Genomic DNA, 18015 nt, shown 5'->3' with positions numbered 1-18015 from the left:
TGATCTGATCAAAGATCTTAAAAAAGGTACATAGCCTTTATCCTAGCAACTCTTCTTCAAATAACTTAGAGAAAAAACAAAATGAGGTAAAAATTTATCTACAATATTATTTTTCATAGCAACATTATTTAAACATTAGAAACATAGAAACAACTTAAATATTTGTACCAAATAATTCAGGAAGTCTTAAGAATATCCACCAGTCTCATTGTTGTCCATTATCTTTTTGACAAAGGGTTTCATACATCACTAATATTGCTGACCTAGCCATGACCTATGGGAGCAGGAATCTGTGACAGAGTCAAGGACCACCTAACAGAAAGACAATGATGAAAGAAGCCCACCAGATTCCTTCAGTCTAGAAGAAAGATGAGATCCAGAGGGACACGTTAGAGATGTTAAGTGGGATCTGAGGGAGTATACAAAAGAAACACACATATATGCATGGACAAATATACATCAAAATACTAACAGCAGCTGTCACAAAGTGGTGAAGAGATGACTTCTACTTTCTTCTATTTTCCTTGTGCTTTCTTTTGTATGTGTGTGCTTTTAATTTAAACAAATAAACATGCATTTCTGTACTTTTAATACAATTAAAAATCAGTGTAGTGATACAAAAGCAAAACACAGCAACTAGACAATGAAAATTTTTGCTGTGGTGTTGTTTAGTACCTAGAATTAGAACTATTTTAAGACACAAATGTTTTATTATATATCATGGGAAACCTGGATTCCAAATCCCAACTCTAATAATTGTGTAATTTTAGGCATTTTTGCTGTTAAATGAGAACATATGATCACCTCACACACATTGCTATGATGATCAAATGAATTATAAAACACCAAATAAGAGTTCCATAGTAGGTCTTCAACAAATGCCAGTTGCTAATCTCCACCTCCTTCATGCCTTGTGCTTCTAGAAGATAACTAGTTGCCTCAATGGTCTCAAAGCATAGCTCTACCCTAAATGGTCTCCCACCTCAGCCCCCCTGCCCCCCAAAAAACCAATGAGTGGATACCAAAGGCCTTTTGCTTCTCATTCTCTGTTGTTACGACAGTTTGTATCACATTTATTCCTATAAAACAAAACACGAGCTTCATGCTCACAGAAATTGCTCTCCTTGCCTGACAAAGTAAGATTACCTCTCTGGGTGAACAAGTTGACCAAACACCCTTTCATCTATCTATCGTGTTCTGTCCCTTGTGAAGAGTCAGAACACACCTCAAAGCCATGTCAAGAGGAGCACTTGACACACCAATATCATCCATTTTTCTAGGCAAATTATCAAAATGGAGGTGAATCAAAATGAATCATATGCTGAACTGCAATGGCACCCCACTCCAGTACTCTTACCCGGAAAATCCCATGGATGGAGGAGCCTGGTAGGCTATAGTCCATGGGGTCGCTAAGAGTCGGGCACGACTGAGCAACTTCACTTTCACTTTTCACTTTCATGCATTGGAGAAGGAAATGGCAACCCACTCCAGTGTTCTTGCCTGGAGAATCCCAGGGATTGGGGAGCCTGGTGGGCTGCCGTCTATGGGGTCGCACAGAGTCAGACACGACTGAAGCGACTTAGGAGCAGCAGCAGCAGCTGAACTGCAATGAGGTGTAGCTATGCAAAAACACAATAGGGACAAAAGGGCAAATATTTCTTTGACAACAACAATGGTCCTTCTGAAATACTACTGTTTATTTAAACAGTGTGTTTAGGCTAAGAAGAAAAAAAAAACACTAAAATTTAGAGGCAAATCAAAATTTAGTTTCACGTGATTAGAAAGGAAAAGGAGACATAAAGCTATTAATATCGTAAGTGGACATTAACACCACAGTAGCAAAAGTAGGTTTTACTCAAAAATCAAAATGCCAATCCATTCACTCAAATTTTAGTACCTGATAAGCAGGCACAGTCTACCTTTGAAAAGACCAGCTCATAAAGTTTCAATTCAGTATTTTACCAATCATCAAAACACTATGTGAGAGTTAGACCATAAAGAAAGCTGAGTGCCGAAGAACTGATGTTTTTGAACTACGGGGCTGGAGAAGACTCCTGGAGTCCCTTGAACTGCAAAGAGATCCAACCAGCCAATCCTAAAGGAAATCAACCCTGAATATTCATTGGAAGGACTCATGCTGAAGCGCCAATACTTTGGCCACCTGATGCAAAGAGCCGACTCACTGGAAAAGACCCTGATGCTGGGAAAGACTGAAGGCAAGAGAAGGGGACAACAGAGGATGAGACAGTTGGATGGCATCACTGACTCAAAGGACATGAGTTTGAGCAAGCTCCAGGAGATGGTGAAAGACAGGGAAGCCTGATATGCTGCAGTCCATGGGTGGAAAAGAATTGGTCAGGACTGAGTACTATTTATGTTACTGACTTGGAGTACTATTTCCTGAGTACTTTATGGCTGATAATAATTTTTCAGACTAAACACACTTTAAGTAGAAAATTTAGAGGTTAAGATCATTTTGGAATCTGAAACATCCCATCCCAAATATTTTCCAAAAGGCAGGTGGGAGAGATAGGAAGGAAAGATTAGTATCAACTGAACAATAGAACACAGATATTTTGTCAAAACCTGACTCTGAAAGTGAATAAAAAATTTTCAACTAGACCTAATGATTCATCACATAGGCTTTGTTAAATTAAATATGTATCTTTACTCAGATATGTGCCTAAGAACTAGGAGACAACTCAAGATCCAAACAATGAAAAATCAAAAGAATTAGAACAGAACCAGATGTGAGTAATGAAAGTCAACAATACCACCAGTCAAAATTTAAATCTTTGAAAGATAATCATTAATTCCACATTAAACTATTTCAGGTATAAGGACAATTCAGCTTGGGATATAGATAGAATACCACAAGATAATGTTAACTCCCACTCTAAAAATGCAAAAAAGGCATAATATCTTTTGAAGCCATTTTTAATAAATGAGCCAAGTTGGCAAACCAACCAGGTGAACTGAATTCCAAAGTGTAGCAAGCCCTTTTGAAGAAAAATGGACATATTCAAACTGTTTCACCCTTGGCAAGGTGAGGCAGCAATCATTAAGTAGGTAAGAAGAAAACAACTGGATCCATTGTAATGAATTCTTAAAGATTTTCAGTAAAGAGATTATAAGATTCACTTCAGTAATTAGAAAATAGTCCATAGACTATTTCCTAGTAGTAAAATAATTTTTTAAAAAAGGAGTAGCTAATATTGAGTTTACTATTAAATAGATTGCAAGCACTTTGCTAGCACTTAACATGCTTTATTGAATTAGACTTTACAATCCAGTAAGAAAGGATTATTAGTATCCCCATTTAACAGAGAAAATGGCACAAGAGAGTGTAAGAAGTGGGATTCAAACACAGGCATCCTGACTATAGAGCCAGGCTCACAATTAGGATACCGGATACTGGAGTCTTTAATCCATTCCAGACATACTTTTTTTTAATGCAACTTAGACTGTTTAAGTCATTCCTTTTGCTCAGCTTTCATTTGTTAATTTCATTTCCGTGAACAAAGTAGACACACTCTCCTGTTATTCTTTTAGATATATCAAGATAGAGTGCTAATAAAGTCATGTTTAACACAGAATCTACCTGTTTAACTTTGCAGGTAAGTCTGCCATAATTTAGGGATAAAACATAACTGTAATCTATAAGATGAAAGTAAAAAATAAAGCACAGAGCAAAACAGAATTGGGAAAGAACCCTGTTCTTGCCCCAACCTGCCCATTGTAGAGAACATTAAACTGCAAAGAACTAAAAGATCTACTTTAAAATTAACCAAAGGAAAAAGAATCTTTTGAATTTTGAGGAGCAGATAGAAACTTCTTGCTATGTAACTGTTGTTAGTCTTTTGTTCACCTAAGCTAAATAACATAAAAAAACTAAAGGAATCTTAAGATTTACTTCATGCCATTATGGAACTAAGGAAAAAGCACAGCACACTTCTATTTAATAGAATCTCCTTTGTCACATTTGATTTTCAAAAACAATAACATACTGTGCTCTGCTGTGCTTAGTCTCTCAGCCGTGTCCAACTCTTTGGTACCCAATGGACTATAGCCTGCCAGGCTCCTCTGTCCATAGGGATTCTCCAGGCAAGAATACTGGAGTGGGTTGCCATGCCCTCCTCCAGGGGATCTTCCCTACCCAGGAACCAAACCCAGGTCTCCCACATTGCAGGCAGATTCTTTGCCATCTGAGCCATCAGGGAACCCCCAATAATATACTACTGAATACTGAATATATATGTATATATAAATATGTACACATAAGCTAGTTCTATGCCCTAATGTTGACCATCTTGTAACTATGCTCTTGTCCCATGTATGAGAAACACCTTTCCAATTTACAAAGTCACTTTGTACTCTACCTGAAACTTCCAAAGAGTATTAGAAATTACTCACTCTAATGACATTTGCAGATATATTTAAAATGTAATTGATTTGTCCTAGATACTGATCTAGTAATTCTAGAAATATGGTATACTTCTCTCACTAAAATGGGACTTGGGGTGTACTGAGTGTATTAAATACAAAAACTTAATCAGGAAAACAAAATAATCCACATCAGTAGCAATCACAATGCAGTTCTTGGAAAGACCAGACAGGAAACTCTATGTAGCTAATAATCTCAAACCTTCAATAGACACAATTCCTTATATTAAAGAACCAATTTACCAAGTTAAACTTTTACTTAATATAGTAAGAGAAAAAGCCATGATTAGAAGGAATGCAGAAATGATTCCATTTTCATAAGCTAAAATATTTCTGCTACCAGGGCAAACTATTAGAGCCATTTCTATTCTAGAATTTGAACACTTTGATTTTCCACGTTGACAGGCTCTCTCTGAAGCCCTATAAAGGTCCTTGTTTCCACTAATTCAGATATTTCAAATAGTCTGAAAACTGGAAATGTTTCCTAGCTCTCAGGCTAAATCCTAGCACAAGGATATTTCTCATTTTTAAATTTAGAATCATCCTATTAGACCTTCATTATAAGAGCTCTATGTGCCCTCTTCCAATTATTGGGCTTCCCTGATGGCTCAGACAGTAAGAATCCGCCTGCAATGCAGGAGACCTGGTTCGATCCCTGCATCGGGATGATCCCCTGAAGAAGGAAATGGCTACCCATTCCAGTACTCTTGCCTGGAGAATCCCCATGGACAGAGGAGTCTGGAGGGCTACTGTCCATGGGGTCGCAGAGTCAGACAGGACTGAGCGACTAACACTTTATAAGACCTCTATCTGAAGTGCCCTCTTCCAATTATATTTCAAAACTTTACTCTGATCATGGCATTACAATTTTTTTTTTGTTTATTCCTTTTCCTCCATTAGTTTATAAGCTCCCTCTGTCTTGTTCACTTTCCTGAAGAAGACTAAATATTTCCTCTGAATTGCAATTTTAAGAGAAAGGATGTAGACTTCAAGCAGGCTACTGCTTTTTCCTTAGCCAAAATATCATAAAGATAACTTTATGTAAAAAACGTCACAACACTGCATTTTAAAATATTTTCCATATAACATGAGCTTAATGAATTGTGAACATTCAGCTCAGCATTCTTTATCTAGTTTCAACTAGAATCAATCAGTGAACAGATCCATTCTTTACATCAGTTTTACCTAGTTTCAAGAATAAACTACTAAAGGATCACGAACGCCCTCCTCTGTCAAGAGGTGGTTCCATTTCAAGCCTGAAACAAGCTGATATACAAGCGAAGGAGGTTTAAATCCAGTGTAAATTGAATTTTTTTTTAAATAAATAAGAAGGTATGCCACACAGCATGCTTAAGTGATATTCTAGTACTTTTGTGATGACTCTGGGTGCTTATTTCTGAACTTTATAAATCCTCTCCATTTTTATTAGGGTTGGAAGTCATTCTCCTTCTCTCTTTCACTGTTTTCCCAGGGTCACAGTTATAGAACATTTGCACAATGGATTTCGCACGGTCATCCTACCCAGAAAATGGCACTCTCTCTAACCATCTCCAAACTCTTCTCCGTGGATATAGTCTAAAAGCAAGCAGCTGGCTTTTAGGACGTGAGGCAAACAGAATTTTTTTTTTTTTTTTTTTTGAGACAGTAATCGAATGGCTTTCCTGGTGGCCGCTAGCGTGGCACGGAAAGCCTTTTGCAAACAATAGTCACCTTATTTGTTCTCATGCTAGCATTTATGGGACTTCTCAAGGCTGCCGGGGGATGCTGAGCTTTCCCCTGGCACTCACCAGAATCTCCTGCTCCCCTAAAATTAAACCTCTGCCGCACGTTTGAACCGCGCTTTCGTTTACAAAACGCTCTCACGAGCCTCTGATTTGACGGCGACCGTGAAACGAGCGTCGTTGCCGTGGTGCCTATTTTACACGTAAGGAAAGGATCCTGTCCACAGACCTAGTCCTTTGGGCCGCCCTCACCCAGGTGGAGTACACAGCTCCAGGCAGAGAGGGGAGCAGGTGTGACGCCCACGGCCGCAGCCTCTCACCTGGCCGGCAGGGCGTGCCACGGCCTCCACTCAGCTGCCTTGGACGTAGGCCCCGCGACGGCGGCCTCTCGGGGTCTCCGGGGCCCCTCTCTCTCTCTGTCCGCGCTCGGCCCCACACCTCAAAGTGCCTCACGCTCTCCTCCTCGGGCTCACCGTCCGATCTCGCCGGACAGCGTCCAGAAGGGCCTGGAAACCCCGCGGCCGCCACAGCCTTACAGGGTTTGGGACCCACACTCCTTGGCGACAGCGGTGGCAGTCACCAAAAGGTCGGGGGCTCCAGAGAAAGGAAACCCCGACTCCAGTCAAGCAGCTGACATTTCCCCAGTCAGCCGGAGCACCACCCACTTCCGCTTCCCCGCCTACCCTGTGGGTCGTCCGGTCCCGCAGCCGCGCGGGGTTGTGGGTATCTCGAAGGCGGCAAAGCTGCAAGGAAAGGAAGTAGTGGCGAGGCAGCCGGACTACCAGGCTGTGCAGAAACTACAATTCCCAGCAGGCAGCGGGGCCGCAGACGACGGCAGCGGAGGAGAGCCGGCTGGCTGGAGAATTCTGCGCGCGCTGCTGGGATGGAACGTTGATAGAGTTCGCGGGTTTCGCTGCAGCGAGCCGGGGCCGCACGCAGTGCGGCGCCGCGCGCCAAAGCGGGAATCCGGGAGGCGGGCACCTCTGCAATTAATGCACGCATTTAAAACTCCCGAACCTGTGGACGCCATGCACAGGTAAACCGATTGCAGGAGACAGAACATGAATGGACCGTCTTAATTCTTTTAGGCCGCGTGTTTTGCTACTTGTTAATATTGTTAGTAATGCTGTAATGTGAATGGTTGCTTCGCCTCTTTGGGAAAATGTGGATGGGTGGATGCTTTAGTGCGGTGGTCAGCGTGGATGTTATTTGTCTTCCCTTATTGAGCTTTCCTGCTGCTGTTTTCAATCAGTGTGTGATTGCCCTGCCTCTTTCCTTGTATGTTCCCTCCACTTTTAAGAAATTCTTGAGGCCTTCTGCATGATTGGAAATCGAAAAGCCTTTTCGATGTATTCGGTTATTTTCTCTTTTATTCTTGGGAACTCGCCGCCGGCACGTAAAAATGCAGTTCAGTTAACTGCTGTGAAAGCTTTCTGCGGTGCATAGCTTGCAGCTTCCTTTAGGCCTGTCTGGGAATTATTTACGGGCGTGTTTTTGAAAGGAACGTGGGGCTATTGTGCGTTTCTGCAGGAAACACCTCCAGGAGATACCCGACCAGAGTAGCAACGTTACCACCAGTTTCACATGGGGATGGGATTCTAGCAAGACTTCTGAACTGCTTTCAGGCATGGGGGTCTCCGCCCTGGAGAAGGAGGAGGTGGACAGTGAGAACATCCCCCAGGAACTGCTTTCAAACCTGGGCCACCCACAGAGCCCCCCACGAAAACGGCTGAAAAGCAAAGGGAATGACAAGGACTTTGTGATTGTCCGCAGACCTAAGCTAAACCGAGAGAACTTTCCAGGTAAGGTATGAGGGTAAAATACAAGCCCAGTGAATGGTGGATCAAACTATTTCGTCGGTAAACCTTTGTTTTGGGGTATTCAGCATGGGGTGGGGCCCTTTTAAAGAAATTGTTATTTAAATTTATTTATTTATTTTTGTCCGTGCTGGGTCTTCCTTGTTGCCCGGGCTTTTCTCTAGTTGCAGTGACTTCTCACTGGGGGAGCGTGGGCTCTAGGACGCAGGGCCTTCGGTAGTTGGAGCACGTGGACTCAGCAGTTGCGGGTTCCAGGCTATAGAACACAGCCTCAATTACTGTGGCGCTTGGGGCTCAGTTGCTCTGCTGCGTACGGGATCTCTTCCCAGATCAGGGATATAGAACCGGTGACTGCTGCGTTGGCAGGCAGATTCTTTACCTCTGAGCCACCAGGGAAACCAGATAGGGTCCTTTTAAAATTGCCCAATTCTTAAGTTATTTTCCAAAGAAACCAGACAACTGGTTGTGCTTACAGAAATGGTGGTATGTGTGTCTTCAGAGACAGAACTGACTTGTAACGTGTGAAAAGACATTCTTCCTTTTTCTTTAGGAGGGACTCTGCCTGGTTAAAGGCCAGCTCAATACCTCTGACAAATAGAAACAAAGCAATGATCCATAGATCTTTTTGTTTATATTTGGCTGCTCTGTAGCTGCGGTTGAGCCTTTTACCGTAATCACTTTAGTTATTTGTCAAAGGACTGCTGAAGTGAATGTTGAACTAAGGGGAAGAGACTCATCCTTCCAGATCCATTCCCAAGAGGAATTCTTCTTTATGCTGTCTCCATCACTCACTGTGTTATCTGTTCAGTTTCCCCAACCCCATAACCTAAAGGTCAGTCAGATTCCCACCATCCCCCCAATATCCAAACAATCATTGAATCTTTCTCTCTTTTCTCCTAAATATTTCTCATATTTAGGAATGGACTCATAATTCAGAGCCTTATCCTCCCGAGATCCATCCTCCAGAGCTAGAGTGGACTGATTGAAATGTAGAACTCCACCAGGTCATTCCCCTCTAAATAGCTGTTTCCAGGCTTCTCAAGCTGATGTAAAACTGCCTCCCACGGGTGGATCAGAGCTCCAGGAATACTCAGAACCATAGGGTAAACATTGCGCGTTGACCTGAGGTTATCAGTTTTTCTTACTGGCAAGCCATGTAAAACATTAATTCAGCAAATATTTGCTGAGCACATTGTGTGTGCTAGGCATTGATCTAAGTACTGGGGATATAGCAGTGAGCACAACAAAAGCATTTGTACCCTCATGGAGCTTCTCTTCTAGAAAGAGGATGCAGTATGCACAAATCTGGTGTGTAGTATGTTAGAATAAGTGCTGTGGTTAAAAACAAAAACAGAACAAGCCAAGAGGGACAAGAGGTCCTGGGATGGGAAGCTGGTTTGCAGGGTATTGAGGAAGCCTCACTTGGACAGTGAGCTGTAAGCAAAGGCATAAAGGAGATGAAGGAATGTGCCATGCAAATATCTTGGAGAAAAGAGCCCCAAGCAGAAGGAGCGGCTAGTGCAAAGGCCCTGGAGCAGGGGAATGTTGTGTTTGTTCAAGGAACAGCAAGGAAGCCATCTTCCAAGAGTGGAACAAAGGGGAGAATAGTGAGAATTGGGCTAGAGGTGCAGTTGAGCAGAGTTGCTGTGTAACCTTTGAAAAGGATACACTGGTGTCTTGAGACTAAACTTTGAGGGCTTGAGGATAAAAGCTTATAGACTTGTTGAGAAGTGTGGGAATGGTGTTAAGCAGCTTCTGGATAGATTTTGACGTGCGAGTGGACAGAGAAAGGTTTTGAAGTTGTAGAAGTGATCATACTCTAAATTGAAATTGCGTGGGTCATGATGGAGAAGAAGAGACAGCCGAGAAATAAAGATGAAGTCTTGCAGAGCCAGGGTAAATTAAGTATATTCCTGAATTCCCCCATCTGGCTTTCTTTGAGAATGGTTGGTTGATCGCTTGCTTGCTTGAACAAAATTTAAAAAAAAAAGATTTTTTGGCTTTTGACCCTTTCTTCAGAAAAGAGAACTTCCAAATTATGGTCTGGGGATCTATATTAGGTATTGGATTAATCAGAAAGGCAGTAAGGATTGTGGTGAAGTCAGACAGATATGGCTTTGAATCCAAATCCTGCTGTTTACCAACCTTGGGAAGCTATTTGAGCTCTCTGTTCCTTAGTTTCTTTGTGCAATGGGATAGTAATGCCAGTGTCATGGGGTACTGTAAGATTAAATGAAAGAATACATGTAAAGCTGCTAGCATGCTCCCTGCGTATAACAGTAAGTAAACCCAGTTAATTTGGTGGACAAAAGATAGCTAGCGGAGAGGCTACTTCACCTTATCTTTTGTCCTTAATCCTGTTAGTCTGGCCCTGTTCGTGTAGATCTTTTTTCTTCAAAATTGAATGTCCCTGCTATTTTTAGTGTCAGGAATGCAGCAGGAGCAATTTGGTGCTTGACCAACCAAATGTGGTGAAAGACGCTTCCTGCTAAGATGAGCGGCTTTTGACAACTTTGTCCAGTGCTGATAGCATCTGACGTGGAGTGTGATTGCTGTGTGTCCTATATGTCCTTCCACATTCACACACACAGACAGAAATACAGATGATGTTTTTAAAGCAAGGCACGAAGGAAACAAGATGGAAGATTCAGGCATGGCTGCTGTCTCTAGGAAATTGCAGTTCAAGTTGAGAGAAGAGGATACACGGTAAGAGAAGCTCCCAGCAAAAGATGGCAGCTCATACACTAGCAGCTGCTGAGTGGCTCAGGCAGCAAGTGCTGTAGGAGGCCAGAGGGAGGGAGCCGCTTGTACAAAAATGACCCGAAGCTTCGCATGGTGATCCTCACCGCACGTGGGCACGCTTCCTTCTGCCCTTCAGCAAAGCAGAGGCTCTGGAAGAGAGAGAAGGACCTGGAAAGGATTCAGTCACTGCATCAAGATTGTTAAAAATGACTTCAAATGTATTTATGGGAAGTGAGAGAAAAAAAAAAAATCATGACTTTTCTGTTTGTTGTGACCTCAGAGAGAGGCAGGGAGGGAAACCACTGGTATGCTGTGCGCGTGCGTGGAATTACCCACCATAGTGATTGGTAAATTGGTATGGGGGGCTGGGGGCTTGCAGGGTGAGGAACAGCTGGTGTAGAGCATTCCCAGTGGGCCATCAGGAGCCTGGGCCCCTGGTGGCGCTGGATCGTCATTGTAGTGAGTTTTGTCTGCAGTTGTCAGGACAGGTGGCTGAGAGCTCTGCAGGATTAGGCTGGAACGGACCACACCTGCTTTCCATAGCAATCTGATGACAGTGGCCCTGGGCTGTGTGAGTTTTTCTTGGTTCTTCACTCGACAGTCTCTTTTTTCTGCCGGCCCCAAGCCAGGCTCACATCTGGTGACTAAATCCTCTTCATCTGTTCAGTTTGGAAGATGGAAACTTTGTGGCCAACCAGTACCAGGACAGGTCTGAGTAGCCTTTGGGGTGAGTCTGTGGAAGGAGTTGGGAGGAAATGGCCTGGTGATGAGGTCAGTAATGAACAGAAAGACAACAACTGCATTTTATTCATGGTTATTAAATGCCTGCCCCGGTCCCCTGTCTTCTCCTGCTCACCCACAACCCCCACTCCGACCTCCCAAACAGAAGATAGCTGTGGAAATCCTGTCAAACTAATTTGTTGATCAGCTTTCCCATGGCTGTTAAACTGCTTGAAATTCCAGGCCCCTTAGTGGTTTTCAGACGAGAGACTCCAAAGTTTAGAGTCTGCTGATATCCTCAAGGGAACGTGTTCAAAGTACAAAATTCCAGGGATTCTCATCCCAGAAGTCCTGCCTGGAGCCTGGGAATCTGCTTTTTCAGTATCTCTAGGCAAATGCTTTTCCTCTTTTTTTTTTAATAACCAATAACAAATACATTTTCCATTGCAATCTTGGGTGTGTATCTTAAACTGAAATTGCACAAAATTAGTTTTTTCCTTACCAAGGTATTTCCTATTCTTTTCCATTCTTTCAAAACAATGCTAATCAGACTAAATTGATTTCATGACTCACCACTGAATCTTATCCTGCAGCTCCAAAACTCAGCTCTGTAAGAGCCTTTACAGGCCCTTCCCAGGCACCTGTGTTTACCCTGTAGCTTCCTTGTATTGATTCAGCAGTGTTGATGGAGCATCATTCTAGAGATGGGGGATCCAGCAGTGAACACAACAGACCAAAGATCCTGCTCTTCTTGACCCTGCATCCTGTACCTAATTCCCCGAATCCCAATTTCCATGGTTTCTTAGTGTTCTCACATCCCAGGGTTGAGCAAGTCTCTCATTGAAGTGTGGGGTTGAAGGGGTCATTGAGGACCTCTATTTTAGCTTTTTCCTGTTTTGCTTTTTTCAGTTTTGTCCAACCAGGCAAAAAATAAAAAAGCCAAAATACCAAGAGCTAACATGGTCTAGTGTTGTCTCTTAATGATTTATAGAAGAGGAAGGAAATCTCATCCCAGATGGCAGAATCTGTAGTCTCCCAGAAAGGAAGCATGGGTCGTTAACACTTAAAACAAGCAAGCAGAAGCAAACAGGAGGTGAACCTCCACTCTTAAAAAAGGAGTAGATTTGAACAGCAGTGCCTGCTTATCCTTCAGATACAATTATCTGTGCTTAAAGAAAAGGGCAATTTTAAGAGTCAAAGATTGAGTACTCTGGAGTTTGAATCTGAGTGTAGGTGATGTTTCAAGAAATAAACATGTCAAGTAAGAAGACGTTACCTATCGAGTAAAGACCTCATGCATTGAAAACTCTTAAGCAAGAGTTATTATTTCTGAAGGACTTTAAGAGGCCTGGGAGGTGATGAGGTTACAGAAGTGGACAGCTGACTTTGCACCAGAGGAATGAATGGAAATGCTGGTGACTAGCAAGTTTGTGAATCTGGCCAGTTTTCGCCTTTCATGGCTCCAAAGTGTGTTTGATTGCTTTCATGTTGTTGAAGATTAGAGTCCATGGGCTTAATTATTTTGCTTACTGTGCAGGTCTGGTGTGCAGCCTTGGGGGTTTTAGAAGAGGTGAGTAGAGGAAAGACTTGCTCTGGACTTTGTCATCCTCTCTGAGCAGACAGACCAGGCAGCAATGCAGTCAGGAATCCAGGAAACAGATGGTCGGTGTTTTGAGAATTAACTATGGCAAGTAAAATTAGATAGAGCATATCCCAAGCCTGGATACTAGCCACTGGGGCAGCTGTACGAAGACAGACTTCTGTCTCATCTGTTGAAACAGCATCCAGTTTCAGGCTGTGACACCCCTCCCCCGCCTTCACTCCCACCAGGGTCCCTAGACTCAGTGTTGTCCTGTGATCAGCTCTGTGGAGACGTGGGTACTTGACTGCTCAGAGAGGCTGTGTGTTTTTCCCAGCCATTGCCCCATCCATATGCTCACTGACCCATTGAGAGCTCTCAGCATCTCTGTTTCACTCCCTCTCCCCTCTGCCCTCCCTCCCAAGCCCTGAAGGATTCCTTTTCCCAGAGCAAGTGAGGTTTAGTTCTCACTTTTTTAAAAAGCGTGATTTTTTTAAAATTTTTCTTCATTTTAGAAAATTAAGTCAGAACAGGAGAGAGAATCCTAGGGTAGACATAGGACAGGATTTGGAGTCAGATCTGTGCTTGAATTCCCTGTGCTAGTTGTGTGACCTTATCCCTTTAGTTGGAGTTACATCATCTCTTGAAGCCCCTCCCTTGACTTACAGAGGACGCTGCCTTTGTTTCTGGGTTTCAGTCTTCAGCCTCATTCCCCCGAACACCTCCAGGGCCGTGCCATTCCTTGGCAGACCCTGAGCCACCTGGCAGGCTTCAGACACTCTGCTCTGTGGCTCTGTGCCTTCACCTCAGGTTGTGGGGTTTGGAAATGGACTGAAGAGTCCCATGTTAACTTTGTGGCTCTGCCACCTGATATTTGCTAGCACCTCAGTGAGGTTAATAAATAAACCTACCAAGACAAGGGTCCTCATCTGTGAAATGGGACACTACATCCTAGGACACAAGGCAAGCATTAGAATCACATGCATTAATAAACATATGAGACTCTTTAGGGCTTTCAGTAAATGGCAGTTGTAAATGTGGGGTTGTGTTTCTGTTTATTAGTTTGCCTCCCAGTGAGGCCAACAGACAGGGACTGTGCTTATGCTCTCTGGCATTAGTCAGACACCCAGGAATGTTTGTTGAAGTGGAGCCCTAGACCAGCCTTGTCATTTGATAAATGAGGAAACTGGTCCTGAGAGGCCCACACTCTTACCTGTCTGTGAAATAGAGCCAGCTTTCTTCTCTTAGGTGTCAGTCGTTCCTTTGTGAAATATTGAACACTTTCTAATGTTCGTCGCCAGGTTTGTCTTAGGCACCAGGCATGGCGGTTAATTGATTAAGGAAGGTTAATCAGTCACATGGATACAGAATTAGCACATTCACGGTTTGTGTGAAGGGGCAGTAAAAGGTATACTGCATTGAGCAATGGTTTTGAGAATGTCTGTGGTGTGCCAGGCATTGTGCTGGGTCTCCATGTGCCTGTCTAGGTGTGGGGGCTGTGCTGGTCACCTGGGAATGCCCCTCCAAGGGAGAGATAGTTCAGCTGAGGTCTGAAGGATGAGTAGGAGTTGTGCAGGTGAAGATGGACATTGCAATGCAAAGCCTTCCTAGTTCTAGACTGACTTAGCTCCCTTGTGTGGCTTCAATCACAGTGCCAAATTTTCCTTCTAGCATTTGAATTGTGTGCTAAGTGACTTCAGTCATGTCCAACTCTTTGCGACCCTATGGACAGGCTCCTCTGTCCATGGGATTCTCCAGGCAAGAATACTGAAGTGGGTTACACCGTCCTCCTCCAGGATATCTTCTCAACCAATGGGTCAAACCCCTGTCTCTTACGTCTCCTGCATTGGCAGGTGGGTTGTTTAACACTAGTGTGCCACCTGGGAAGCATTTGAATTACTGATCTCTTACTCTTAAGTTGCTGATTTCTTACGTCTTCCCATAAAAATGGGAAGCACCACATTCATTAGTTTATTGATTTCTCCTGCCCTTTACTTTGCAACAAGCCTCCCTATCTCCTTTCCCCACTATTTTACCTGACACTTGGGTGCCCCATCCATAGCTCCTTGAAGCTCACCATTCCCTTTTATGCCAAGGGCTTTCTCCTCCACATTGATGACACTCTGTGTTTAAGGGCTTTCCCCGGGCAGGCATGCTGGGGAGTCAACATTCCCACCCCCTTTCAGAAGCCCCTAACCATTGACTGACAGCAGATGATGGATTAAACACCCCAGCATCTGGGGCAGTGGTGTATGTTTCCTGGGAGTCCCCTGCAGATTTAAAGCCCATAGTGATAATCTGCTTACTCACATGCCCACATTGGCTTCCTGCCCTTCCATGTCTCTCTTTATTCTTTACAGTAGTTCCTAGATCCCAAACCTAGATTGTTGATAAGTTGATCAGTCACTCAGTCGTGTCCAACTCTTTGTGATCCCATGGACTGCAGCACTCCAGCAGGCTTCCCTGTCTTGCACTATCTCCTGGAATTTGTTCAAGTTCATGTCCATTGAGTCAATGATGCCATCCAACCATCTCATCCTCTGTTGCTCCCTTCTCCTGCCCTCAATCTTCCCCAGCATCAGGGTCTTTTCCAGTGAGTCAGCTCCTCACATCAAGTGACCAAAGTATTAGAGCTTCAGCATGAGTCCTTCCAATGAATATTCAGGATTGATTTCCTTTAGGATTGACTGGTTTGATCTCCTTGCTGTCCAGGGGACTCTCAAGAGTCTTCTCCAGTACCACAGTTCAAAAGCATCAATTCTTTGGCACTCAGCCTTCTTTTTAGTCCAACTCTCACATCCATACATGACTCCTGGAAACCATAGCTTTGACTATACAGACCTTTGTTTCTGCTTTTTAATATGCTGTCTAGGTTTGTCATTGCTCTTCTTCTAAGGAGCAAGCATCTTTTAATTTAATTTAATTATTTAAACCTAGATAGAAGGCGGTTTGGGGGTCTCAGTAAATCTTAGCAGGCAGCCCTTGTCCTACTCAGAGATGGATGTTTTCACATAGGTGAAGATTCTAAGCATCACTGAAAGGAAAAGGTCATGAAAGTAAAGCATATAGAGTTTTTGGAGAAAGGAGAGGAATAGAAGCCAAAAAGAGGCAGTTTAACTCTGCTTTGTAACCTCTCGACATGAGCTATTTAATCTTCATAGTGAACAACTTTGCAAGATAAACCTTTTTATTCCCTTTCCTGCGGATGAAACTCAGCCCCAGAAGGATTGAATAGTTCGCTTAAGGTTTGCTGACATGGAGACAATGCAGTCAAATTCCAGTTGGAGCTGTGCTCCTTCCTCAATCCAGTAGTTCTCACACTTGACAGGGATGGAGGGCAGGCACCTGGTGTCAGGGTAGTCATTGCAGATCATAGTAAAAATCTCAACAGACTAGATTCAAAGTAGCTAAGTGTAATTTTTTCTTTCCCCCGAATGAAATGCTACCATCTGATCTGTATACGCAAGAGACAGCAGAGGTCAGGGAGTTAAGAATTAATGGAAGGAAAACTTTGTTCCAATTTGTGAAGCAGGAGTCATGCCGGAGACCCTCTGCCCCCACTGACCTTGGCCCAGGAGCTTTGTGGTGTGATGGAGTTGCCACACTGGGGAGCTGCTCCCCAGAACGTGTCTAGGGTCAGTGCGGATGGTCTGCCTTCATCCCTCTAACCCTAGGCTTCAGAGCCTCAGTCCTTTATTTGATTCTCTAGAGAGGGAGGGGTAGAGAAGGCAATGGCACCCCACTCCAGTACTCTTGTCTGGAAAATCCCATGGACCGAGGAGCCTGGAAGGCTGCAGTCCATGGGGTCGCTAGGAGTAGGACACGACTGAGCGACTTCACTTTGACTTTTCACTTTCATGCATTGGAGAAGGAAATGGCAACCCACTCCAGTGTTCTTGCCTGGAGAATCCCAGGGACCAGGGAGCCTAGTGGGTTGCCGTCTCTGGGGTCGCAGAGTCAGACACAACTGAAGCGACTTAGCAGCAGCAGCAGAGAGGGAGGGGCAGGTGTTCATGGAGCAGCTACATGTCCTTTTTTTCTCAGGGAGTCTCCTTCCCTAAGCACTGTGCCAGCTCTGTCCCCGGTGTAGCACAGCACTCTGAGCCCTTCAGCAGCCTGTTGTGACCCTGGATTGAAATTTCCTATTTGTCTGTGTCTCAAACTCTGAGCAGGCCATACCTTGTTCATCTACGTCTGTAGAATAGTCCTCAGCATATAGCACATGTTAAGTAAATATATGAATGGTTGCATGTATCGGACAGTGCGCTAGTTCCTTAGAATATAAAGATTGTTAAAAGAAGAATCAGGTTCTCCCTCTCAAGATCTCATGGCTTTGTGGGGGCCTACACAGGTGAGTAAGGAAATAGCAAAATTGTGGTTAAAAAACCGGCCTGTTTTTGGTGATGTCCTGGGAGGCCGTCCATAGGAGTTGGGGCATTAATGGCCACTTGATGTTAAATTCATAGCAGTCGGGGGCGGGCACAGCATGTACAGAGGCATTGAGATATGACACAGAAGGACTCATTCTGAAAATTCCAAGTAGCTCCAAATGGCTGGAACATATTTCTAGATAATGAATCCAGAAAACCGAGGGAGGCCCTGATAAGAAAGCTTTGAATTTCATGCTCAGCAGTATAGACTTTAGACTGAATATTCAACTTGCTCACTGCATTCTACGCTGGCCTCCTTGCTGTTCCTCAGAACAGACCTGCTGCTCCCGCACGTGGAACACACCCCAAGGGACACCATTGAAGGGATCTGATTGAGGGGTGTTTTCAAAAGATTGCCCAGCAATAGGGGGGAAGAGTCCACGGAGTCCAAGACTGTTACGTTTATCACTCACCTCCAGGCTGTCTCCAGCTCTCCATCATCTTCTCCCTGAGCCTGTTGCAACATCCACGTTCAGTAAATGCTGACACCTTTTAAATGGGGTGTATGTTCTGTGTTTAGTTGCTCAGTTGTGTCCGACTCTTTGCGACCCCATGGACTGTAG

At 43.8% G+C, this 18015-nt stretch overlaps 2 protein-coding genes across 11 annotated transcripts in view; one reads left to right on the top strand and one right to left on the bottom strand.

Annotated features, from left to right (window-relative positions):
• Positions 1-6983, bottom strand: part of LMBRD2 (LMBR1 domain containing 2) — a 49006-nt gene extending 42023 nt beyond the window's left edge. For 4 of the 7 annotated variants that reach the window (XM_055555164.1, XM_055555163.1, XM_055555162.1 and 1 more), the window contains exon 1: positions 6485-6811. The gene's annotated coding sequence lies outside the window, so the exon portion shown is untranslated. Of the gene's footprint in view, positions 1-6484; positions 6812-6847 lie in introns of those variants that run through there. The other 3 variants (XM_055555166.1, XM_055555168.1, XM_055555167.1) reach the window with 3 other exon arrangements.
• A 34-nt stretch (positions 6984-7017) lies between these two features.
• Positions 7018-18015, top strand: part of SKP2 (S-phase kinase associated protein 2) — a 39222-nt gene continuing 28224 nt past the window's right edge. For 2 of the 4 annotated variants that reach the window (XM_055555173.1, XM_055555172.1), the window contains exons 1-2: positions 7018-7200; positions 7695-7966. In XM_055555173.1, coding sequence (XP_055411148.1) covers positions 7157-7200; positions 7695-7966 — 316 coding nt within the window. In that variant the 5' untranslated portion in view covers positions 7018-7156. Of the gene's footprint in view, positions 7281-7694; positions 7967-18015 lie in introns of all 4 variants that reach the window. The other 2 variants (XM_055555175.1, XM_055555174.1) reach the window with 2 other exon arrangements.

Source organism: Bubalus kerabau, chromosome 18, assembly GCF_029407905.1.
Source record: "Bubalus kerabau isolate K-KA32 ecotype Philippines breed swamp buffalo chromosome 18, PCC_UOA_SB_1v2, whole genome shotgun sequence".
Taxonomy (NCBI): domain Eukaryota; kingdom Metazoa; phylum Chordata; class Mammalia; order Artiodactyla; family Bovidae; genus Bubalus; species Bubalus kerabau.
Note: the sequence above shows the minus strand (reverse complement) of the source record. Positions and strands in the feature narration are given on the sequence as shown.